This window comes from Aphelocoma coerulescens, chromosome 28, assembly GCF_041296385.1.
Source record: "Aphelocoma coerulescens isolate FSJ_1873_10779 chromosome 28, UR_Acoe_1.0, whole genome shotgun sequence".
Taxonomy (NCBI): Eukaryota; Metazoa; Chordata; class Aves; order Passeriformes; family Corvidae; genus Aphelocoma; species Aphelocoma coerulescens.
This window is the reverse complement of record NC_091041.1, coordinates 2,778,331-2,803,122: the sequence shown is the minus strand read 5'-3', so window position 1 is coordinate 2,803,122 and position 24,792 is coordinate 2,778,331. Positions and strand designations below refer to the sequence as shown.

General features: G+C 57.1%; 1 protein-coding gene across 1 annotated transcript; it reads left to right on the top strand.

Moving 5' to 3' along the window:
* Window positions 1-19,784: 19,784 nt before the first annotated feature.
* Window positions 19,785-24,600, top strand: JSRP1 (junctional sarcoplasmic reticulum protein 1). The gene is made up of 7 exons (XM_068997468.1): window positions 19,785-19,983; window positions 21,729-21,781; window positions 22,483-22,630; window positions 23,154-23,306; window positions 23,390-23,452; window positions 23,609-23,754; window positions 23,873-24,600. The coding sequence occupies exons 1-7, from the start codon at window positions 19,785-19,787 to the stop codon at window positions 24,491-24,493; spliced, it is 1,383 nt and encodes a 460-aa protein (XP_068853569.1). The 3' UTR covers window positions 24,494-24,600.
* Window positions 24,601-24,792: the final 192 nt, after the last annotated feature.

Genomic DNA, 24,792 nt, shown 5'->3' with positions numbered 1-24,792 from the left:
GTTGGATTGTCCAGTGAGTAAATCCTTTCAGATTTCAGTGGTTCTCTGCCTTCCTGGTGCTTCCCTGGACTTTTGTCCTACAGCACTTTCATTTCTTAGCTCACAGTTCCTCATTCCCCTCAACGTTCCCGTGTTTGTTTGGCTTCACACACAGCCACATCCTGGATCCAGGATCACGGACTGGGCACTCTCAGCCCATCTTCAGCCTCGTTGGGCTCATTAGGGAGGAAAATGCCTTCAAGAATCCTTGAAGGAGCAGGATGTGACGGGAAGCGATGGGAGTCAGCAGGTCAGGCCTTAGCAGCTGTCAGAGCAATGTGCACAGGCCCACACCTCTCCAGCTAAACCCAGGCTCAGGCTTAACGTTAAACCTGATCCCTGCAGGGCAGATCCCACAGCATCCCTGGGTACTCCTGAGACAGGGAACACGGAGTCTGTGCTTTGTGTGTTTAGGCTCCCCCTCTGACCCCTTGCAGCCCCTCTGGAGCTGTAATTCCAGCAGGAACTGCCCGTGTCCCTGGGGATTGGGAAGCTGAGGCAGGGAGAAGGCAGAGCTGAGGTGGGAGCTGCTCCCGCTCTGCTGCTGCCTCCCTTCCCTGTGGAAAATGGACTGGGGGTAGTTTAGGTCACTTTGAAAAGTCTCCTTTGTAAATAATGTTCCAAAGCAAAATGTTCCTTTTAACCTCAATTATCTGTCCTAATCCTACCTCTACTCCCCTTAATTTTTTTTTTTTAATTGATGTCTTTGTTGCCTTTAAAAATACGAGAGATTATTCTTTGCCAGTGATAATCATGTTTAATTCTCTTTTCTGTCATATTGGGCCTATTTTCCCATGGTTTCCTCGCCGTTGGGCATTGTCAGGTTTGTGTTCTGCAATTTTAAGATTGGAACTGTGATCAGGAGTATTCCTGCTGGGGGCAGCTGGATGCTTTTCCCCATGTTATGGAGGTGGCTGCAAGATATCAGTTTATAAAAAACTGGATTTATTTTATCATTCTCAGGGTGATGGTGACGGACAGGAGCCACCCCTGCCATTGTCACACGATACAATGGCACCGAGCTCTGGTTATCTGTATCACTGCTCTCAGTGTCCCTGGGACTTGGAAAACTCTGAATTTTAACAACAAGCCTTTCCTGAGGCTTCCATGCAAAGCAATGCAAATAAAGTTAATTAATATAATTAAGCCTGTATCATTCTGCTCCTGCGACACCAAGGCTGGGACCAAGGCCGCTTCAGGAATGGTGTTTCCAGGTCACTGTGGGATGTGGAGGGTTCTTGCTGGCAGCCAGCAGCAATTCTGAGTCCAGCTTTGGGCAGAAGGGGTCAGGGAAGCCCATTTTGTGTCCCAGGTGTTGCCATTGCAGGAGGACAAATACCCCAGGATCCTGCCCTAAAAAAGGAAGGAATCCTTCAGGAATCCTCCCTGTCAAACCTGTTCAGAAAACCCTTCAGTGAGAGGGAGGGTTTCCCTACACAATCCCTTCCAAGGCTTTGCTGTGTTTACTGCTACAAACTATTTGGGATTTTCCCCTTAAATTCACGGCTGCTGCTCATCCCTCACTTCCCACAGGCAGGAACAATTTCTCTCCAGTCTGTCCTCACTAGATTCAGCCAGGACACATCCAGACTCTTTTCTTTTATCCAAAATACTTCTTGCAGCCGTTCCAGTGAGGCCTTTTTTCCATTACTTTTTTTTTCCCTGACCTCCAGGTATAAAAGCTCTGACGCATTGGGAGGAAACTCTGGGATTTGGGAAAACAAGCTGTCCTTCATTTTCCTTGGAAATTAGCTTTTGTTGCAGCTCTCCTAGGTCCCTGCTCGTCAGAATGCTTTGAAAAGCTCCCATTCTCAAGGCATTCCCAATCCTTGGATTGACTTTTCATCTGGGACGGTTTCAAGAGCTCTTGGTGCAGCTTTGTGGGGACATTGAGCAATGGGGCTTCTCCACCTGCGAGGTTTGGAGAGCTGGATGTGGAATGTGTTTGCTGTTGGAGGGATAGGATTGGGAGGGAGCTTCAGAGCCCAACTCTGCTGTCCACATGTGGTTCAAGGATCCATAAAGGCACAGAACTCCCCCCTCCGCCCCCAGAGTGTCCCCTCCACAAGCTGGGAGCTCTACAAGTTACAAAGCTCCTTTTTAATCCCAGTTATATTTGTTTTAGCCAATTTTTTCCCCGGCTGGTCTCATGCCAGCATTGTCTTTATGCTTAAATTGGCATCTTGGCTCTCTCTGGCTGCCTTTGTGTATAGCAATCCAAGCCCTTTGTTTTGGTAGGCAAAGCAAACTGAGACTTTCCTCTGTAAATCTTCCTTTCTCCTTTCCCTGCTTCTTGTCAAGGAAGCCTCTCGGCCATCCAGAATCATCCAGCATCTCTCCATGGCCATCTAAGTGCCATCACCTCTTATGAAAAACCCAAGTATTTCTAAATTCATTTGCTGGATGTTGGCAAAGGAGCTCAAAAAGCACAAACACCCAAGCAGAACAAGGAGGGAAGAGTTTGGCACATCTACACCGTGGGGTTATGATTTGGCAAGGATTATAGGATCATGGAATCATGGAATGGTTTGGGTTGGAGGGACCTTAAAGCCCATCCAGTGCCACCCCTGCCATGGGCAGGGACACCTCCCACTGTCCCAGGATGCTCCAAGCCCCAATGTCCAGCCTGGCCTTGGACACTGCCAGGGATCCAGGGGCAGCCCCAGCTGCTCTGGGCACCCTGTGCCAGGGCCTGCCCACCCTCCCAGGGAACAATTCCTGCCCAATATCCCATCTAAATGTTGCTGTTGGATCCTCACACTGGATCCTGTGATCCATGTGGGTCTCTGCTTTGGTGTTCTGCTGGAAGCTGCCTCCAGTGGTCTGGCAAAGGGATCCAACCCAGCCCTGGCTGAGCCCCTGGCTCAGGAGGATGGAGGTGGAAGGAGTTTGGCAAAACCTCACTCTGCACCACAAAAATGCTGCTTAGATCTCCCAGCAGGAGTCTGGATCTGCTTAGCTCCTGTGTGCTGATCTTTGATAAGGAACTAAGAATTGTCTGGGGTTTTTTTGTGGAAACTGGGCACTTTTCATCTTTCTTCACAGCCAGAGCTAAAGGTCCCCTTGACAGGGTTCCCCGAGACCAGAGGTGTTGTCCCTTCAGCCCTGAGTGCTCCCAGGGGGGGTTAACAGGCACACCCCAGGGAAGAGGAGCCAAAAGAGGCTCAGAAATGGTGCCATGATTTGATGTGCAAGAGCAGCAAAGCTGCCAGACAAACCCGTGCCTCCTGCTGTGCTGCAAGCCCCAGAGATGGACATGTCAATGTTCTTCTAGTTTCAGAAGTCTGGAGCTCTTACTTGGGGCAAGTCTGGGTTACAAAAGTTGATCTTTTCACAGGTTTCACACATGGGGAGGGAATTTCTGAGAGCCCAGACCTCGTCCCCTCCCTCCTGAGGGGGCTGAGGATAATGCTCGGAGCCAGAGAGGAAGTTCCTCCCTTTGAAGAGAGACTCTTGACAAGGGCTGGAGGGACAGGACACAGGGAATGGCTTCCCAGTGCCAGAGGGCAGGGCTGGATGGGATCTTGGGCAGGAATTGTTCCCTGGCAGGGTGGGCAGGCCCTGGCTCAGGGTGCCCAGAGCAGCTGGGGCTGCCCCTGGATCCCTGGCAGGGCCCAAGGCCAGGCTGGACATTGAGGCTTGGAGCAGCCTGGGACAGTGGGAGGTGTCCCTGCCCATAGCAGGGGTGGCACTGGATGGGCTTTAATGTCCCTCCAACCCAAACCTTTCCTTGATCCTTTGAAAGGAGTGGGGATGGAAAGGGAATCAGGGACCAAGAGGAAAAAGGATCATGGCAAGGCTTTGCTTGACTTGGACTTCACCCCGCTGTGCTTTGGGACTTGGACCCTACTCCTCGGTCCTGCCCCCGCCCCACCATTGCCCAGCCCCTTTGGGCTGTTGCGGGATGGTGCCCAGGGTGCCCAGGGCCCCGTGATCCCCCCTAAAGCCTCTCCCCACAAACGTGGTGCCAGGATCCATCCTCAGCACGAGCACAGCCTGTCCCCAGGGAGCAACCCCTGGATGGGGCAGGTGGTCTCCTGTGTCCGTGGGGTGCTTGGAGGCCCTGTGTGAGTGGAGGGGCTGGATCCCAGGGGAAATCGGGCACGAGGCTGAAGCAAACACTGCTGTGAAGCCACAGTGGCCTCCTTCCTCCCCCAGCATCTCTCTGCGTGAAACACGATGGTGCCCCTAAACCCCAAACCCTAAACCCACGGGTGCACCCTCTCTGTGCCAAAGCCACCCCGGCCCCTCTCCCCTCCCCAAGCCCCGTCCCTGGGCAGGGTGAGGCTGTGCCCGGGCTGGGTGAGGCTGACTCAGAGCCGGGCTCAGCCATCCCCTGCCCAGGGAGCGGAGCTGGAGCATCTCCCCCGCTCCTCCCGTCCCCCGCACCTCGGCACCGGCGGCTGGAGCAAGACACGACCGGTCCCTGCTTGTGCATCGCCTTTGTGTGCCGGGGATGAGCACGAACTGCTGCAGGGAAGCGTTTTAACCAGAAAAACCATGCGGGGCTCGATTGTTCCCTGCATCCGTGGAAAATTACTCCGGTTCGCTCTCCCCTTTGCTCGAGCAGCTCCAAAACATGCGGGGAGGGGAAGGGGGGGAGGAGGAGGAGAAGGAGGAGGAGGAGGAGGGAGGTGTCTGCGCCTTTGGGGTCGGAGCTGCCGCTTTTTTCTCTCTCTGCCTCGAAATGATTTATTCGGAAAGGCTCCTGCCTTGGTGTCACTGGGGCAAGCACAGCGATCAGAACGCGTTTTGGGTAAAGGTCGCCCGGAAAAGAATGGGAAGAAATGAATCCCCTCCATCCCAGCGATGCGGTTCCATCCCCCATCCTTCCCTCCCTCCCTCCCCTGCCCATCTGGCCCGAGGAAAAGCAGATGGGAGAGGTGGCCGTGGCTGGTCCCGCTCCCCGCGGGGGCTGAGCTCCATCCCTGAGCTCCTCTGGAGCATCGGGGACACTTCCCTGGGCAACAATGGGCAGGGACAGGGCCACACTCCGGTTCTCAGTCGCCACGCTTCAAACCCCCCCTTCCCATGACTCCCGTCCTCCAAGGCTGCCTGCGCTGCCTCTTCCCCAGGGATTTGCTTTGCTGGGCTGCTCCGTTTTCCTTTCATTGCCTTTTTCAGACCCTGCCTTTTTAACCCGAATTTTTGGCTCGTTTGCTCGCCCACGTCCTCGATTCTTTTCCTTCCTTTTACATTCCCTCCTCCCTCTGCTTCCGGTGCTGCCCAGCTTTTCTCTTTCCCTCCTGCTCCCACTCTCGTGTTTTCTTGGTGGTCCTGCCAACAACCTTCTGGGATATAAGAAAAGGAAAATCTCAGGGCTACGCAGCTGAGAAGCTTCCCTTAGGAACTGAGGCTGGCCTTTTCTTAAATTCTTTTTAAACCACGCCTTCCCTCACCACTCTGCATTCCCAGCTGATCCCTGGTGCTGTGGGACACACTCCGGCCCCAATTCACTGCAGGGATAGAGGTGGGAAAGCTCAAGGCAGAAACATTCCCAGGAGCTGGCTCTGTGCTGAGCCTGGATTTGTCCCTAAAAACCAGGGAAAATCAGATGTTGAAGGTTGACTGAGGAGTTACTGCCACAGCCAGGCACTTCCAAAGGAGGAAGGCAGAAGCTTGGCTGGAGTGTTGTGAAAGGGATGAAGCTAAAGGAATGGGAATTACAGGCTGGGTGGATCAAGGATGATTCCTGGTTGTGGGAATGTGAACAGTGAATTGAGGATGATTTGTGGTTGTAGGAATGTGGCAAGCAGTGGATCAAGAATGATCCCTGGTTGTGGGAATGTGAAAGTGGATCGTGCACAGCCGCTCCTGGCTCCTGCAACGCTTTTTGCACCTGAGGGACTTGGGTTGGGCTTTTTTCCTTGTATTTTTGCCTTTCTGATTTGTTTTCTTCTGTTTTGAAACCCCTCTTTGCCCCTGGTGTCTCTGAAACTCGGTGAAAGCCTCTTCCCAAGGGGATGGAACATCCCAGGTCCTCAGCTGGGGCTGCCTGTGGGATGCTCCAGGGATGTGACAGGAGCCACCTGACTGCCATAGCATTCACTCAAATTCAGCTTTGTTGCAAAATCCCGACTCCTACAGTGACCAAAGGAAGGGGAAATTGTAGAATCATGGAATGTGCTGAGCTGGGAGAGACCCACAAGGATCATCCAAGGAGCTGAAGGCCTCTCCTTGTACAATCAGGGAGCTGCTCCTGACATTCCTCTCCACTTGTTCACCTTTTTTTCCTAAAACCTTGAGCTTTGAGGTTTGTCTGCAGTGCCCAGGCCTGGACAGGCCAGCAGGGAGTGGTGTTTAAAGTTCTTTAAAGCACTTGTGAGACTGCTGCTGAGCTGGAGGAGCTCCACAGTGACCTCCTCTCCCTCCTGGCCTTTGAATTCCTCACTTCCCTCTTCCCCCTGTTAGTGGGGAGCTGCTCTATTTAGTGAATTCCTCATCAAAGGCATCTCCAGCAGCAGGTTTCTGTGGCTCTTGGGGTCCCAATTCCCTGGTTTGCTCTGGAATGGTGGTGTGGGGAGGCAGGGATGGAGCCAGGCTCAGCTGAGCTCTCTCCGAGCCGGTCTCTTTTCCCAGCAGTCGCTCACTGCAGCCTCCCTGCTCCCTTCCCCACAAACCCAGCAGCCTCTCCCTCCTCACTTTCGGAAATTCTTCCACTCGGGAATCAAGAATCATGAACTGAGCTCATGGGACCAGTTAGTTCTGGGATTGAGGCAATCCCACAGCATTTTTTCCATGTGAATAACCCCGAGAATCCCTTTCTGGGCACGCGTTGCATCCCGCCATGGGCACTGTTACACACAGAGGGATGAACAGGGCAGGGAAACCTCAGGAAAACTGGAGAAAGGTTCCCCTGGCAGTGAGTGGGGTGGAACTGTGTAAATCCAGAGTCATTCCATCAGTTCCACCAGAGTCAGAGAGCGTCCATGTCCCCCACATCGCGACCTTGACGCTTTTCCATGTGGGATTCCAGCCTGAAGGACACAGGTCATCTAAGCAATAGGGAATTTCATGGCAGAGACCTTCCTGCCAAGAGGCAGAACTCAGGGTAGGAGCAAAAAGAGCAGCTGGAGGTTGGACCTAGGTTGGATCCTCCCATCCTGCCCCCAGGAGTTTATTCCCTGTTTTCTTGCTGCAGCTCCACCTTTGCCTCACTCTGTTTGTAAATCCCCCTCCCTCTGCACATCCTTGTATCCCAAATTGGCAGAAGTCCTCGACTTTCCCACTTATGCCATTTCCTGGCTTGCTGATGTCCCATAAATTAAGTCAGCGATGAACTTGGCGTGGGATCGGGGAGATTTTCACAGCGGGATCAGTTTCTCCCCTTTAATTAAACATTACAGGCTCCTCATGAATCCTTCCCCTGTGAAACTTTTATGGAAAGCCTTAACAGAGTCATTTATGGGGAATCTGTTTTGATGTGCTGATCTGGGCCCCAGTTCTAACCCTGCACACAATTCCAGAGCTCCTGTAAATCATCTGCCTTTGCTGGGAACTGGGAGCCTGCGAGTGAGGCTGGGCCGGACAGGAGAGTGACCAACTCACCCAGCTTTGGGCTCTTGAGTCTGAATTTGGGCTCTCAAGTCTGAATTTGGGATTTTGAGTCTGAATTTGGGCTCCAGAGTCTGATTTCACAGATCCTTCGTCCAGGTGGGTTTTAAACCCTTTCCCAAAGTGTGAGACACCTGGCTCCAGCCACATCCCATAGCAGTGAGATCCATGAGTCCCTCACAGGTCTGTGGGCACCGAACTCTCTGGGACAGGGACAGGAGCCCAGGGAACGGCTGGAGCTGGGTCAGGGCTGGGCATGGAGCTCAGGGAAAGGTTCTTCCCCCCGAGGCTGCTGGGCACTGCCCAGGCTCCCCAGGGAATGGTCCCGGCCCCGAGGCTGCCAGAGCTGCAGGAGCGTTTGGACAGCGCTCTCAGGGATGCCCAGGGTGGGGTTGTTGGGGTGTCTGTGCAGGGCCAGGGCTTGGATCAATGATCCCTTCCAGCTCAGGATATTCTGGGATTCTCTGAAGAGACCTTTGCTGGATTTCAACCTATGGCTTTCCAGTTACACCTGGACCCCAATTTTTGTGCTTTGTGAAGTAGAAGGAAGCTGCTCCTTCCCTAGAGCTCCCTGGGGTTGTTGTTTCTCTTCCAAGCTGACATTTCCCTCTCCTCAGCCTTTCCTCCTGAGAAAGCTTTGCCATGTGCACCATGTGCTCCCAGGTCCATCCCTTTTTCCTGCTTTTCTGTCCCTTTCTGAGGTGATCAGAGCTGCTGGCAGAGCTCTGGGAGCACAGGGGATTCCTGCAAACACAGCATGATTTTTCCAAGCATCATCCATGCACCACAGCAATTCCCTGGCAAAGCTTTCTGCTGCCTTAAGCCCGGAGCTGACATTTGCACAGTGACATCCTCTGAGGCCTCTGAGCAGCTTTTACTGCTTTACAGCCCAGTTCTGCAGAAAAGTCATCATTTTTTAAAGAACCGAAGTGTTCTTGGTTATAAATCATGCTGTGATCTCACCCCTCCTTCTGATAGCTGTAGAAACACCAACCAGCAACAGGTAAACTGGGAGGAAGGATAAATATCCCTGGGATGGGTGATTTTCCCATAGCAGTGGAAGAGGGAGATGCAGGGCCTGTGCCACACTGGCAGCGAGGCTGTCCCTGCACCCACCTCGTCCCACCCAGGGTCATGGGAATGGGGGATAAAAATGGGAAGGGAACTCCTCCAGTTCCCCTGGGCACAGCACAAGTTGTCCCACGTGATGGTGTTTTGAGCAACCCCAAATTTCACCTCCTTGTCCTGCTGCTGCCTTGTCCCAGCCACAAGGTCCAGGGGCAAATCCTGCATTGCTGGGCCAGGGTGGTCCCAGGCAGCTCCCAACAGGCACAAGATGCCCTCTGAGGGCTGCCCAAAAGTTGGTTTTTGATAAAACCCCAAATGTTAACACATGTAAAAGATGTGCTCTGCAGAGCCAGCCCCGTGTCCAATCCCACCACCAGTGTCAGATCCTTCCCAGCCCTTTTCCACATCCAGTTTTTCTGCCTGTTATTCCCACTGCTCTGCCGACTTCATCCTATTTATAGAGTGCCTTTCACTGGAGTCTCCAGGCTTTTAACCTTTGTTCTTGGAATATTCTTCACTTCTTGGACCTGGCACAGAGAAATTACACACCCAGGCTCCTCCCCAGCCTGAGTTTAAAAGGAATTCCCACGGGGCAGCTCAGGGTGTCGAGCTCCCCTCGGCCAAAATCCCGGCTCTTCCTTGTGTCACGGCCTGTCCCGGCGTGTCCCGGGTTCCCAGCCTGGCTCTGCTGCTCATTCACCTGCAGAGAGGCTTTGATGCTTCTCTGGTGAGATCATTCACCTCCCAGTGCAGGAGCAAAACACTCCCAGTGGGATTCTGGCGCCGCTTTCTCCAGGTTTCTTCCTCATTCTCCAGGCTTCTTCCTCATTCTCCAGGTGTCTTCCTCATTCTCTTCTCATCACCACAGTGTCTGTCTGGGAGTGTTCCAAAAACGCCTGGATGTGACACTTGGGGACGTGGCTTAGTGGTGACCATGGTGGTGGGTTGATGGTTGGACTTGATCTTCAAAACTTTTTCCCACCTTAATGATTCCGTGGTTCTCTGGTCGCTGTAGGACAGAAGATCCCAGTGGTGCAGATCCCAGAAATCTGGGGGGGTTTTGTGCCCCAGCTGGGGATGGCTTCTGCGAGTGTGAAAAGGGGGAATTGCCCCTTCCCCCCTAGAATTCCTACAGCACCTTCCTGGCCTTGTGGAGAGTGGGAATAAGCAGCAGGTTGTTGGAGATGGGTGTTCCTCACTGGCTTAGGTGTTGTGTGGGATCTACCACCACAAGGGGCTGGTAGATGGAGAGGTCTCATGTCCCACTTCTCTGCAGGGCAGATGTGGTGGGAGCTCTCCTCTCTCCTCTCTCCTCTCTCCTCTCTCCTCTCTCCTCTCTCCTCTCTCCTCTCTCCTCTCTCCTCTCTCCTCTCTCCTCTCTCCTCTCTCCTCTCTCCTCTCTCCTCTCTCCTCTCTCCTCTCTCCTCTCCTCTCCTCTCCTCTCCTCTCCTCTCCTCTCCTCTCCTCTCCTCTCCTCTCCTCTCCTCTCCTCTCCTCTCCTCTCCTCTCCTCTCCTCTCCTCCCCTCCCCTCTCCTCTCCAAATCCTTGGATATCTAGAGCAGGAAACCACCTGCAGCCCTGCAGGGACCCAAGGCTGGCTTAGGGACCGTGCTCTGCAGGACCTGGCTCCTCCCTGAGCCTGGCAGATGTGGTGTTTGGATTTAGGGGATGCTGGTGCCCGAGCCTCCTGCAGTGTTTCCTATGGGAAAAAAAAAACCCTCGTGGTTTTCAGTGGCTCATTTGGGGCCTGGCTCAGGACTCAGGGAGGGAATTCTTTCAGGCTGTGGTGGGTATTTCAGTGACAGTCAAAGAAAACAGCAAAAGGGCTCAGCTGACGTTGGTTTGGTCCCCCCAGCTGAGGCAGGCTGGGCGCAGGTGGGGAGAGGAGGAGGGAATGAGGGAAATTTGGGGAGTGGTGCTCAAACAGTGCTCTTGGAGCTGTGTTGGAAACTTCACATCCCTTAATGTCCTTAAAGAGCTTCACTGGAGCCCAGAGACACCACTCAAGGGCAGCTGAGCCAGACTGGGGCTGGGAGAGGACACAGAGCTCCTGCCACGGCCCTGCCAAACCCCCTCCAACTGCTCTGCCTCCCTTTCCTTCCCAGGATCGAGCCAACAGCTCGATCAACAACAAGAGAGGTCCTTGCTCCTCTCGTTGGGATCTACAAAGTCATGGAATCTTCATTGGTCACTTCAGGAGTCCCAAGCCAAGAGATCATGGGAACCAAAATGGTTTGGGTTGGAAGGGACTTTAAATCCCATCCCATTCCACCCCTTCCATGGGCAGGGACGCCTTCTACTGTCCCAGGCTGCTCCAAGCCCCAATGTCCAGCCTGGCCTTGGACACTGCCAGGGATCCAGGGGCAGCCCCAGCTGCTCTGGGCACCCTGTGCCAGGGCCTGCCCACCCTCCCAGGGAACAATTCCTGCCCAAGATCCCATCCAGCCCTGCCCTCTGGCACTGGGAAGCCATTCCCTGTGTCCTGGCCCTCCATGCCTTGTCCCCAGTCCCTCTGCAGCTCTCCTGGAGCCCCTTTAGGCCCTGCAAGGGGCTCTGAGCTCTCCCTGGAGCCTTCTCCTCTCCAGGAGCTCTCAGCCTGGCTCCCCAGGGATGTGAGGGTACTCTCAGGGACAGATCCTGGCTGGCAGGGACACTGGGCACCTTTCTGCTGGAAGAAGCCTGGGCAGCAGCTCCTCTCCTGCTCTTCTGCTCACTCCTCCACCCGTGTTGATTCCATCAACACTTTCAGGATTGTTACCACCAGAGCCTGCAGGCTCCTGCCTCAGCTCCTGGGCACGCTGCCCTTCCCCTGCATGTCTCTGCACCTTCCTGCCCCATCCTGGGGCACATTTCATTCCTTTGTGCCTTTTTGCCAGCAAATACCAGACTGGTGTTGTAGCTGATCATGGGAACCACTTCAGTCTGTGGTGAACTCTGTGATTGAAGGCATGATCACAGCCCTGCCCAAAATACAGCACAGGCGGCTGAGAGCGGAGTGGGAATGAGGGTGTTTGGTCAGGAGGGAGAAGAGAAGGCTCAGAACTCACATCACCATGTGGTGTTGGTGAGAAAACCAGGGCAGAGCTCCAGGCTGGATGATTCCTGAACTCAGGAGCCACCTGGGTGGATCCCTTGTCCAAATCTCTTGGATCACCTTCCCCCAGCCAGGTGGGCAGAGCCACTGAAGGTTCACTCCTGAATCCTCTTCTCTCGCAGTCAGTGAAAGATTCCACCTTATTTTGTATTAATCACAACAAGTTGGTGGATGTAGCCTGGCTTTTCCAGGATGTTTGCTTTCTCCTGGTGCTGGCAGGGAGCTGAGGAGGAGGAGCACTCCTAAAGCTGGGCCTTTTGGATGCCTGTGAGCTCTGTGATTTCCTTCTAAATCTCCTGTAACCCCATGGAGAGCTGGGGGTGTTCACCTGGAGAAGAAAAGGCTCTGGGGAGTCCTCAGAGCCCCTTGCAGGGCCTAAAGGGGCTCCAGGAGAGCTGCAGAGGGACTGGGGACAAGGCATGGAGGGCCAGGACACAGGGAATGGCTTCCCAGTGCCAGAGGGCAGGGCTGGATGGGAGATTGGGAAGGAATTCCTGGCTGTGAGGGTGAAGAGGGGCTGGGATGGAATTCCCAGAGCAGCTGTGGCTGCCCCTGGATCCCTGGCAGTGCCCAAGGCCAGGCTGGACATTGGGGCTTGGAGCAGCCTGGGACAGTGGGAGGTGTCCCTACCCATGGCAGGGGTGGCACTGGATGGCCTCTGAGGTCCCTTCCCACCCAAACTCTGAGTCCCTGACTCAGCGGAGCAGCCTCGGATGGATCCAGAACCAATCCAGAACCAATCCAGAACCAATCCAGCGTTTGGGATTGAGCACAGCCCTGGCAGCTGGGGGTGTTCAGGGTGACTGGGGACATCAGCCACAGCCACATCCCTGCTCCCAGTGCCCCACGGATGGGCCCTGCCCAGCTCTCCCAAAGCTTTGTGTTTGTGCTCCAGGCTGGAGGGGAGATTTCATGGCCTGGCTGCTGCTGCAGCCCAAACCACACTGGCTCCAGTGTGCTGGAGCTGGGTCCTGGCTTCCAGGGCCAGGCTGATGGCAATCCAGGATCCAGGGTTATGGCAAGGAGGGATGAACCTCTGTCCATCTCTCCCTTCCCTTCCAGTCTCACCCTGGCTTTCCTGCAGGTTGGTGATGCCTTGGGGGGTCTCAAGCTTTATTTTAAACACAAATCTTGTTGTTTGAGCAGGACATGTCTTAGGAACAGATTTCCAGCAGGGACATATTGGGAAAGAACTGGAAAATATTCAAGATCTTGAGCTTTGACATCTCCTCGTTGCACTGGACAAAGCCTGGTCTGCAGGGTGGGTCAGGGCTGGTGAGCAAAAATGGGAGAAAACGGATTCATTAAGAGTATGGCTTTGGAAAGGGAGTTTCCTGCTGCTTGGAGTCCTTGCTGGTTTGGTTCTTGCTTGTTCCTATTACACAATATGTTGCATTTGGCATTGCTCTATGAAAGGAGGAAGAGGGAAAGCTGGAGCAGAAGGGGCTTCACTCAAAAACCTCATCCCCAGGACCCAGCCCTTCCTGTCCTGCTATAACTCACAGCAGTTTGGACACCAGCTACAGCTTTGGAGAAGGAAAGTCATCATCAAAGTTTCCAGACCTTGGAGAGATGACAAAAGCCCTCCATGAGGACCCCAGCAAGTGTCTTAGAGGGACAAAGAGCACCAGAGCACAGTCCTGGTCTTGGCACGGGGACAAGGAAGGAACCCAAACCCCTCCAGCCTTCCCGGATTGTCCCAAAGGAGCTGAGAAATCCATGGTGTGAGGCAGGGAAGGGAGAGCAGCCAGGCCTGGCAGGGTGAAACCTCTGCCCTTGGTTTCTGGAGTCTGCTAAATTTTAATTGGGGAATTTCTGGTCTGATAACAGGGAGAGAAATGGGGAACAGGGAGGGAAGCACAGAGAGACTGGGAAACCCCAGCCGAGGTCTGGGGGTGGATAGGAAGTTCCTGCTATTTTTGCTGTCCCTGCAGGACTTTCTGCTGTACTTTGTGGTGGATTTTGTACTTTTATGACCCTTTTAAGACCTGAAGCCTGCCTGGAACATCTCCCTCCCCCTGTCCCACACACCAGCAGCCCCTGGTGCAGCTGCCAAGTCTGGGAGCATCCCCATGGCACAGGGATGTTTCTCTGGACATGGATTCATTGCTTCTGTGCTGTGGGGCCAGCCTGGAGCCCTGGGAAAGGTGTTAAATCCACCAGGACCTGCTCTCCAGTGGGTGCCATCACCCCAAAGAGTCTGGGGGCTTTTTGGGAGGAGCTGAGGAACAGCTCCTCATTCCCACAGGAGGCAGAGCCCTCTCATTCCCGGTGCCCTGGGTTGTTTGCAGGCGCCTGTTCAGAGCAGAGGGAAGCAGCTCCTTCATTGGGAAGGATTTGGGAAGGGAGGAACAGGTTGGGATCTGCAGCCCCCAGTGCCAGAACGTCTCTGGGTAAATGTACCAACACTCCATCCATCAGGAAAGCCAAAAAAGGGGAGGATTTGTGATCATTGGGGTGTTAAATATTCCCAGACTGTTCCACCCAAAGCTTCACTTACCCTAAATCTCCTTTTGCCTCGGTTTCCCCTGGCATGGCTGTTCCAGACTGAGGGTGCCACAGCCCCCAGCCCTTGGTGGGACAAACATTGTGGCCACTTTTCCATCCCAAATGGCGCTTCCAAGGAGAATTCCTTTGGAATGCCATGTCCAAACGGAGTCACATTCTCCTGGGAGTGACAAACAGCTGTAAATCTTCAAAGAGAGCAATGATCAGCCCTGAGTGGTGCTGGGCTGGGAGGAAAGGGGTTGTGGAACAGTTATGGAAAGGACTAAAAGTAGGATTTAACAGGACCTGGATCTTCGTTCCCTGCTGACCTGAATGAGCTCCTTCTGCCAGGGAAAAGGAGCAAAAACCTCTGAGATTTGTGAATTGGAGTTTTTAGGGCACACGTGGATCCGTGGGTGGGCAGAGTGGCTTTAATGTGGAGCTGCTCTGGATACCTGTGGATCATTTCAGGGGGTGATGGGATGAGCCCATGGAAGGCTCTCCCTCCACTGTCACTGCTGTGTTCTGTCCTGGCTGGTGGCTTGGGGGTGTCCCTCACCCCTGTGTGGTCCCAGTGACATCCACGAGTTGCAGGAGATCCTGGAGCCATCCCCAGGGCAGAACATGGCTCAGACACAGATGTCACAGCAGGATGTCACAGCACGATGTCCCTCTCTGTTGCCTCTCCTGCTCTTCACAGAGCTCTGCCAAGCTCATTTCATCCAACAGCACATCCACAGCTCCTGACCAGTGACAAAGGTGGTCCATGTGTGTTTTGTGTGCCTGCCAGCCTGATCTTGGCACCGTGCTGGGGTGGCCCAAGCTCCAGCCAGTCCTGGGACTGAGGTCACTGGGCCACAGTAACCTGCAGGGACCAGGACCTTGTCTGCTCCTTGTCTGCTCCTTGTCCTGCTCAGCTCTGCCAAACCTGTCCCCAGCACGATTCCTCCATCACTGGGAGTGATTGTGAGACAGCCCCGACCCTGAAGGTGACCAGGACACTGCTGCCAGGGATGGGTGTGTGCAGCACCACTGCTCCGTGGATGGGTGGGTGGGTGGAGGGATGGATGGATGGATGGATGGATGGATGGATGGATGGATGGATGGATGATGAATGGATGGATGGATGGATGGATGGATGGATAGATGGATGGATGGATGGATGGATGGATGGATGGATGGATGGATGGATGGACGGATGGAGGGATGAATGGATGGATGCATGGATGCATGGATGCATGGATGCATGGATGCATGGATGGATGGCTCCAGCTGGGGCTGGGAAGCCAGAAGTGCCATGGGAGAACTTTTCTAACAGGTGTGATTCCTTTTTCCGTGCTCAGCTGGAGGAATGTGTTAAGCTGGTGCTTGGTCTGCAGCATCTGCCCCCAAAGCCCTGTGGTGGGGTGTCCTCCCAGCCTGGGCCATAGGCAGGATGTCCCCTTCCCTTTAAACAAAGAGCCATCACTTTTCTGGCTTGCATTCCCACCAGGCTAAAAGGGTAAGAGGAAGAAGGAGATCCTCCAAGATCCCAGAATCCCAGACTCATTTAGGTTGGAAAAGCCCTCTGAGACCATCAAGTCCAATCTGTGCCCAATCCCCACCTTGGCACCAGCCCAGAGCACTGCGTGCCACCTCCAGTTATTCCTTGGTGACTCCACCACCTCCCTGGGCAGCCCCTTCCTATGCCTCACCACCCTTTCCATGAAGAAATTCCTCCTGATGTCCAATCTGACCCTCCCCTTGAGCAGCCTGAGGCCGTTTCCTCTTGTCCCATCGATGCTCTGAGCTGTGGTTCTTTAAACCAGTGTGGTACCAGCCCACAGAGCTCCCATCTTCCCTCACCAGTTGCACTCCATCTCAAACCCAGGAGAGGAGACAGAAGATCCCCTTGGCAGTCTTTTCCAGCTTAACCAAATCCCTGAACTATGAGGAAGTGCCCAGGTCTGAGTTCTCAATCAGAACTGGCACCAGAAGCTTTCCAGGCCCATGATCTGCAATCAGCCCTCCCGGGCATGTGGAGCCCATCCCGGTATCAGCTGTGGGAATCAGCTCATGCAGAGGCTGCTCCATCTCCTGCTGGGGATGTGGAGCCACAGGAACATCCAACATCCAGACTGCTCCAGGCCTTCCATCATCCGCACCTCCGCAAGGAGATCGCTCAGCTCGGCTCATCTGAAATCTCCGTGCTGACAGATGGGATCTGACAGGAGCAGCACAGCTGGCAGAGAGGAGACATCCCTTCCCTTCCTGAAACCTCCCAAGGGCTCTGTAATAACCCCAGTGCTCGGGAAGCTCTGTGGTTCCTGCGGGAATCATCTCCCGGGTGGATGTGTTGGTTCCTCGGGGGAAGAAGGCAGCAGCTGTGCGTCAGCACAGCCATTGCACAACCCCCTAGGCTGGGAAGAGCTGCTGGATCCAGCTGAAAGAAGAATTTGGGGTCAGTGGAATATTGCTGTCAGCACTGGGCCGTGGCCAGGTTGCCGTGGGGACACCTGTGCCTTTGGGGTTTGTGCTCTTTCACCCCATCTCCTGGAGAATTTTGGCGTTTCTGTGATCCTCTCTTCCACCAGCCCCGCATCCCCAACCACATCTAAGGGAAGGGGGGAGGGCTGGGAGACACCAAGCGCCTCCAACAAGTCCATGCAGCTCCTGGGTGAGCTCCGTGTGCAGCTCCAGCAGGTCTTTGGTGCTGGCAGAGGGGGACCTGCCCTGTGCAGCCCCAGTGGCCCCCAAGGGACAATGCCAGTGTGGGGGTGACACAGCTGGAGCTGGGAATTGCCCACAGAGCTGTGCTGTGCCCAGGGCACCTGGCTGAGCAGGGAGCAGCCAAATTCCCGGCTCTAAAATCAGGCCAAGAGCCCAACCCTGCTCAGGTTGGAGGGTAAAGGCTCCAAAGGCTGGGAGGTGTTCTGGAGTCCCAAGCCTTGGGAACGTGGTCAGGCAGGTTCTGGTGGAGCCAGGGATGAAATCCTGGGGGAAAACCTGCAGCCAGCCCGGTGAGCAGTGGGAAAGCCACCAGAGAGCCAGCTCGAACATGTGCCATGCCTCGGACCTGTGGCAGGAGGGGACAGAGCCAGGCAGGGGCTGGGAGCTCTGGGGAGAGACCAAATTGCACAGAAAGAAGGAGAATTCATCCCCAGAACCAACCTGTGCCGAAAATACTCAGTGACTAATTTTATCCCTTTCTGATTGCTTTTTAACTGCGAGTTATTAAAAAACGGGGAGAAGGGAGACGATGTCCTGGTGGGAGGATAAGTGAGCGTTGCCATGGCAGTGAGGGGATGCTGCAGCACAGCCCGGACCACGAGTCACGAGGGCAGAGGCGAGTGGACAGCCCGGGCAGCCAGGGAAGAGGGGCTGTGTCATCCAGCCAAGTCCAGAGTCAACATTTAGCCTGGACGCCGCTCCCCTGCCCACCCCTGCTCTCCCACCTGCCTCTCTCCGCCTTCTCTCCCAGCCGGATCGGGTTTCCCCCTCCCTGAGCTCACCCCTTCCCATAGCCGCTTTTATCAGGCTCAGAGCAAGGAAGAAGCTGGGATTTGGGGGGGTTCAAGAGATTAGGAAAGAATTTGCCTCCGGGAATCTCTTTCCTCCATCTGCCCGGGATAAACCGTGCAATGGAGGTGGAGGCTTTGCAGCTCCACAGGGAACTGCTCCGAGCTGAACATGTGGAGGCAAAAACACTGCCGGTCCCTCCCGGCTGCGGGAATGGGGTGTTGAAAGGTCCTGGGAAGGGTGAGGAGAACTCTCTATCCCGTGGCTCCATGGAAGGATGAAGTGGGAGGGTGTTTGCCAGAGCTCTGCGGGTGCAGACGGTGCCTGCTCAGCCCCTGGGATCTTTCCTGGAAGGATCAGCTCACCCACGGGAGGCAGGAGCACGGAACAAACCTGGGACCAGCATGGGGAACGGGATTAACTGGGAGGAAAGGGGATTTTATTTGGCCTGTTTATGATTTTCTGCTTTCATCATCTCCCTATAAAGCAACTGTTAAACTATAAAGCCAGTTAACAACCCTGACCCTGCTGGAGTGGGAATACAAGTGGGAAAACTGCCCTGGGAGTGTGCCCAGGGCTCTGGCGGGTGTGGGGGCTGTGTGTGCAGCCCCATCCCTCATCCATCCGTCCGTCCGTCCGTCCGTCCGTCCATCCATCCCTCCATCCGTCCATCCACCTTCCACATTGCTCATCCCACAGTGTGCTCAGCCCTGTCCCTGCCAGCGAGGGGAAATCCCTGCCCTGGAGAGCAGAGGCTGCTCCTGAGCTCATGTGCTGAGAGCTCCTAAAGCAAGACCTGGACCCAGCCTCACGGGGTGTGCTGGGAAAGGCAGTGCCTGGTTTATTCCTCCTTTGGAAAAACGTCAATACTGCAGGTGTGAAATGTTCTACAATTTCAGAGATTTGGGGTTTTTTGAGCATGAAGCCTCTCTGTAAGAGCAATGTCCTCAAAGCGGGATGTGCCAGAGACGTGCCGGACTGGTCCCAGTCACTGCTGCACCACATCCCTGGCACAGGAGCTCTGCCTGAGGCTGTTCCTGCCCGTGCTGAGCTGGGAGCTCGGGATAACCCCCACAGGCAGGGCCAGAGCCCGAGGGTCCTTTGCAGCTCCTCAGATGGGTTCCTTCATCTCCTCCCTGTGTCCTGGGAGTGGGTGGGATGGGACATCCCCTCTCCCAGCTGCCCAGGAGGTGCCTGTGGCTGTGACGGGGCTCCCGGGGAGGGGGACAGGGACATCAGAGGGGTCAGAGGGCAACAGACCTCTCCCAACACTGGCAAAAAGGGATTTTCACTGGGATTGTCTGAGCGCTGCTACTCTCAGGGGGATTTCTCATCCTCTCTCCTTACCTGTGCCTGGCAGACTTCTGCTCCACCTCTGCACCCCCAGCACCCACATCCATCCCTCCATCACCCATCCGTCCCTCCCACAGCTGGCTCAGACACCCGGGGCTGGGGTCAAACAGCCTTGTCCCCTCCCCGTGCTCTCCGGCGATGTCACAGAGGGACAAACCCCCTGGCAGGTGCCCCTGAGAGCCGCACCCCGTGCCCGGGGCAGCCCCTGCGTTCGGGGCCGGGGCTGAGCTGCCTTTTGTGGTGCTCGGGCCCCGGTGATTGGGCGCTATTTTGCTCCGGCTCCCCTCGGCAGCTGTTGCTGTTCTTTACCCGGGAGAGCCGGGGCCGCCCGGGGGCTGCAGCCGAGCAGGAGGCGGCGGCCGACCCCAGGTACGAATTTCTGTGGCTTTTAACCCCTGATGCGGGGCAGCCCCCGGGCAGCCCCTGGGCACAGCCCGGCTCCCTCTGGCCGCGAGGGATCGGGAGCCGCGGGGCTCAGCCCCGGGCGAGGGTGACAGCGAGAGCGGGGCAGGCGAGGGGACTATTTTTGGAAGTTTCTTTGATGTGAGTCAGCGGTGAAGGCGACCTCGGGAGCCCGTGCAGGAGAAGTCCCGGTGGCAGCAGAGCGGAGCTGATTATTTGTTAAGTGCCTGCGATTTTGAGCGTTTAAGGGCGGATCTGGCGTGCGGGGCGTGAGTCCCGGGGAGCGGGATGGGCGGGCAGGAGGGATGGGTGGGAGGGCTCCTGGGCAGGGGCAGCGCCAGCCAAGGGCTGCAGCTGGACCTGGGGGCTGTGGATGACCGGCCCTGCCATGGGCAAAGTGTCCCTGGCCTTGGTGGCCACCCCTGGCCTACTTGGCCTGGGCAGTGGCCGCGCTCGGACCAGCAGCCCAGGAAGGCTGTTCCTGCAGGTGACGCGGCCCATCCCGGCTGGGGACAAGGATCCTGCGTGGGCTGTAGAGCCCTGGAGTGCATCCACCTCCTGCCAGGGCATGGAGCCGCATCTCCTGCCCAGAGGGGACAGAGCTGGACATGGATCATTGGTCAGCTCTGGGACTGAGTCAATGCCTTTGGGGCACATGGCAGGGAAGGACACCTGTCTGCCCCGGGGTCTGGAGGCTGTTTGGGCTCCTCCATCGGGGGGAAGCCCAAGGGATGGAGACATGGGAAGAGCCTGGCACCCTGTGACGGGGCACTGGGCTCAGCTGAGGACTGGGTAATTTGGGTGTTTGATCCCTCTCAGTTTACTGAGAGTCCCTCGAGGTGACACAGTCCCAGTGCGGTGTTGGAAAAAGATTTGGGATGCCCTGAGGCCACCAAAGGGCTGTCCAGGTGAGCAGGGAGAGCTCGGAGGTGACGGAGGAAGGACAGGAGAAGAGGTTCCTTGTCCTCACCGTGGGCCGTGGCCACTGGCGAGGTGTGCGAGGCTCTGCAGGGCACAGCTCAGCCTGGCAGAGATGGTTCTTTGTGCTGGTGTCACTTCACAGGGTGACCTCGGGCATTGAGGGACACCTGGGTGGCACCAGCTCCATGGGAACATGGATCATGGTTAGGGAGAAGAGGAACAGAGGCTTGTGCCCTCCTCCACCCTCTCGGTGCTCATCTGTGCCCAAAAGCAGGGTGAATGGCTGAGATGCTCAAAAACACGGCAAGCACATGGGGGAAACCCTTCGAGGAAAAGTTCTCCACCTCTGAGCTTCCCCTGGGTCTGGGAACCCCCTGCAGCCACCACGAGAGTCCCAGGGCAGCTCTGCCCCTTCCCAGCAGAGAAAGGACCAGACTAACAGCACTTAAACAAACCAAAGACTCATTTTATTTCCTCTTGAAAGCAAAGTCCTTTCAGACCACGGCCAAAAGGTTTCCTCTTGTTTATCTGTTCTGCTTCCACCATTGAGTCGTAGGTTTCATCCTGGGAACTGGGATCTTTTCTCAGTGTTCCACAGGGGGGAAATAAACTAAATCTGGTTCAAATGGGGGAAAAATTCTTCCTTCTGGGCAGGATGTGGCACCTGAGGCACTGGACTCGGAGATGCCAAGAGGGCTGAGGTCGGTGGTGCTGGGTCCTTGTGGTGCCTTCCCACCCCCAGGGCAGAGAAACCCCCAGGACCCCGAGGAGCCCAGCGCCCTCCCCAGCCCCTCCTTGTGTCAGAGCCCTGGAGACCCTCGGTCTGCTCTCCCACTTCCCAGAAAAGCCCTGGGAGTCATCCCTGAGCTCTGCAGTCCCCTTGAGTTCCTCTCTGAGGTCTGGTTGCTTCTGTCCAGGCTCTGCCTCCCAGTGCCCAGCCTTGTGTTTTCAGGGTGTCCGAGCACACCCTGGGCTGTTGGTGTCCCCATGGGCCTTGGCAGGGAGGTCACTGTCCCTTTGGCTGCCACTCCCCTGGGACATCCAGGTTGGTGACATTTTGGGGCTCAGAGTCCCAGACCTTCCCAGAGCTTCCACTGCACCCCTCAATGCCTGGGGGGCTTTTTGCCTGACTTCAGACATCTCTTTCTGTCCACGGTGTGACCCAGCAACACCAACGGGGCAAACACGGCCAGGTGTCCCCTCTCTGCAGGCTGGGGGTGTCACCGAGGGGTCCACACCCCCCAGCCCCTGGTGATTCCCACCTCCCCAAATTTGTCACCTAAGAAGCCGTGCTGTGCTTGTCTCTGACAGATGCCAACGCTCCGGTGAGCAGCGACAGCCACGGGGACAGCGGTGGAGCCCATGTGAGTGCCCAGGGTCAGGGTGGGGGTGCCAGGGGGATGGATTCTTGTGCCAGGGCAGGGCAGGGGTGCCTGGGGGGCATCCCTGATCAGAGCAAGGGGTGCCAGGGGGATCCCTGTGCCGGGGCAGGGGGTGCCAGGGATGGACCCCTGTGCCAGGGAGGGTCAGGGGGCCGAGCTGGGGCTGTCCCGCAGGCACATTCCGCCCGGCAGGGTTGCAGCACGTCCATCCCGGGGGAGCCCAAGGTCCCCCAGCTGTCGCTGTCACTGATCCGTGCCGGTGGGCAGCTCTCCCTGGTGGCACTGACCAACACCCAGCCCGGCCACCAAAGCCCCGCTCAGCACCGAGCCCGGAGCCCAGCGCGCCTCCCTCCGCTCCCGGCACATCCACCCCGCCCTCGGTGGATGCTGCGGCCCCAATCCAGCCCCGAGCGCTCCTCCGGGGGGGATCCCTCAAGCACAGCCTGGGGGTCCTCGGCCGCCAGCCCCTCCCCGTGTGTGTGCCGGGGCTAACTCGTGGCCAAATCCAGCTTAAACAGCGTAAAATGCAGCCCTGATCTAAGACTGTTGAGGTGAACACACGCCCCAGGCGCTGCAGGAGCCGGGGTCGGTGCCTCTCGCTGGGGAAGCACCGGCTCAGCCCCGGGGACGCCCCGAGCAGCGCGTCTCTGTCCCCCCGGCCACGCTCTGTGCCCTGCCCGCAGGGAATAGAGGAGCAGAGCCCCCGGCGCGGTGTCTCCGAGCAGGAGCCGGACATGCCAGAGCCAGCCCCGCTCGGCGGGGACAGGAAAGCGGCGGAGAAGAAGCGGGTGGAGAAGGTGGGAGCCAAGGGCAGCGCTGCCGGGCCTCCAGGTGGGTGTGTGGGAAAGCCCTTCCCTGCCCCAGAATGGCCACCCTGGCCACAGGTGGCCACAGAGGCACAATCCTGTGTCCCCGGCCAGCCCGGGAGGCACCGTCTGGCCATGGAGCAGCGACAGGAGGAGCTGTCCCCTGTGAAATCAGCGACGTGGGGATGGAGATGGGGCTCCTCAGCCACCAGCCAGATCCTCCACGTCCTCCTCCACTTCCTCCTCCACCTCCTCCTCTCCACCCTGCCCAGATTTGCTGCTGGAGGGGGAGCACGGGCAGAGCTTTTCCCAGCTTGATCCCCAGGACACTCTAATGCCACCCAAACTCCTCGGTCTCAGCCCCCGGGACACTCTTGTCCCCACTCCTGCAGTGCAAACACCTGGCAGGAGCAGCTCCAGCCCCTGGCCCTGGCCCTGCCCTGAGTGGGCTGTGCAGGAGGATGTTAAGAGCCCTTCCCACTCCCCAGCTCAGAGCCCTTTACCTCTTCCCAGTTTCCCCCAGTAACACTTTTCCGTGGGGGTCCCAGTCCCCAGGACCCTCCCCGTGCAGAGCAAGGTGGAGCCGCCCAGCCTGGACCCTGCAGAGGAGCCGCTGCTCTGGGAAGGGCTCACCCTCAACAAGTGCATCCTGGTGGCCTCCGTGGTCGCCCTGCTCAGCGTCACCTTCCAGGTGCTCCAAGGTGAGTCGGGAGCCGGCCGGAGCGGGAAGGGGCGGCCAGGCCGTGCTGCCACCTCCTGGCTCCTGTCCCCTCCTCTCTTCCAGCACCATGCTCCAAGGAGGGAATCGCCCGCGGCCGGCAGGAACCTCCGCCCCCTCCCATTCCCGGTGGGTCCAACGCTCCGTCCCTCCCCGGTCCGCCGGGTCCAGCCTGAGACAGGGCCACATCCCAGGGTGGGGTGGCCCTGGGACCCCCGGCCTGGGACATCCCACCCAAACTGCCTCATCCTCAGCTGACGGTGGCCTGTCCCTCTCCCCTCCCAGAGGTCGTCAGCCCCAAGGTGGAGGAGATCCCAGAGGTGGTGACGGCCCAGCCTGCGCCGCCGCCGCCGGAGAGCAGCGTGGTGGAGGATGATGGTGATGACGAAGACGGTGACGATGACGATGACAGCGAAGCTGACAGCAACCTGGTACGGGTCAGGGTGGCACCTCCCGGGCAGGGAGCATCTTGTCCCCAGGGGAGGGATGGACAGGGGTCCCTGTCCCCTGGGCTGCATCATCAGTTCCTGGTCCCCTCTGTCCCCACAGGCAGAACCCTGGATCTTCAAGAAGTGGTTTGGCCGCACAACACCAGAGGATGGGGACAAGGATGAGGACAAGGATGAGGATGAGGACAAGGACGAAGAACCTGCAGATGTCCCCGAGGTGCCAGTGGCTGTGATGGAGGGGAAGAAGAGCCAGGAGAAGCAGAAGAAGGTGGAGAAGGAGGAGGAGGAGGAAGAAGAAGAAAAAGAGGAGAAGGAGGAAGAGGAGGAGGAGGAGGAAGAGGAGGAGGAGGAGGAGAAGAAGAAGAAGGAGAAGAAGGAGAAAGCCCGGGAAGGCCGTGCTGTCCGTGCGGAGCGGAGCAGCCGGAGGGACGCACGAGCCAAGGACAGGACACCGTGGGACAAACCCGGCAGAGCCCCCAGAGCCCCCAGGGAACCGGAGCAGCAACCCCAGAAGAAGCGGGACCGGGAGAAGAAGGAGAGGAAGGAGAGACGGCGGGAGCGGGATGAGTCCAGGCGGGAGGGGTGGAAGGGCCGTCCCGGCAGGGCCGAGGGCGGCCGGGAGAGCCCGAGGCGGGACTGGAAGCTGCAGAAGGGCAGGAAGCCCTGGGAGCCGGCGCCGGGCAGGGACGGCAGGGCCAGGGAGGGCAAGAGGCGCGACTGAGGCCGGGCCGGGGCGGGGCTCGATGACGCTGGATCCAGGGGGATTCAATCCCACCACTGCCCCGGCGAGGGACCCCCGCCCCTGCCTGCCCTCCAGAGACACCCCCGGGCACGGGCAGCACCCCAGGACCCCCGAGCAGCAGCAGAGCAGCCCAGGAGCCTGGCACGAGCCTCCCCGGGAACTTTGCCTCCCCCCCGGATCAGATGCACAGAGGCGACCTGAAAGGACTCATGGAAGGAGCTTCTTTGGGCCTCGTTACTTCTCCATCCCCACCCCAAATTCCTCTGCACCCCAAATCC

Bases quoted from the DNA above. Each gene is read 5' to 3' on its own strand.
- JSRP1 (XM_068997468.1), top strand. From the start codon at position 19,785: ATGGGCGGGCAGGAGGGATGGGTGGGAGGGCTCCTGGGCAGGGGCAGC. The intron at 23,453-23,608 runs GTGGGTCCAACG...CTCCCCTCCCAG, and splicing joins TCCGCCCCCTCCCATTCCCG to AGGTCGTCAGCCCCAAGGTG. The intron at 23,755-23,872 runs GTACGGGTCAGG...CTGTCCCCACAG, and splicing joins GCGAAGCTGACAGCAACCTG to GCAGAACCCTGGATCTTCAA.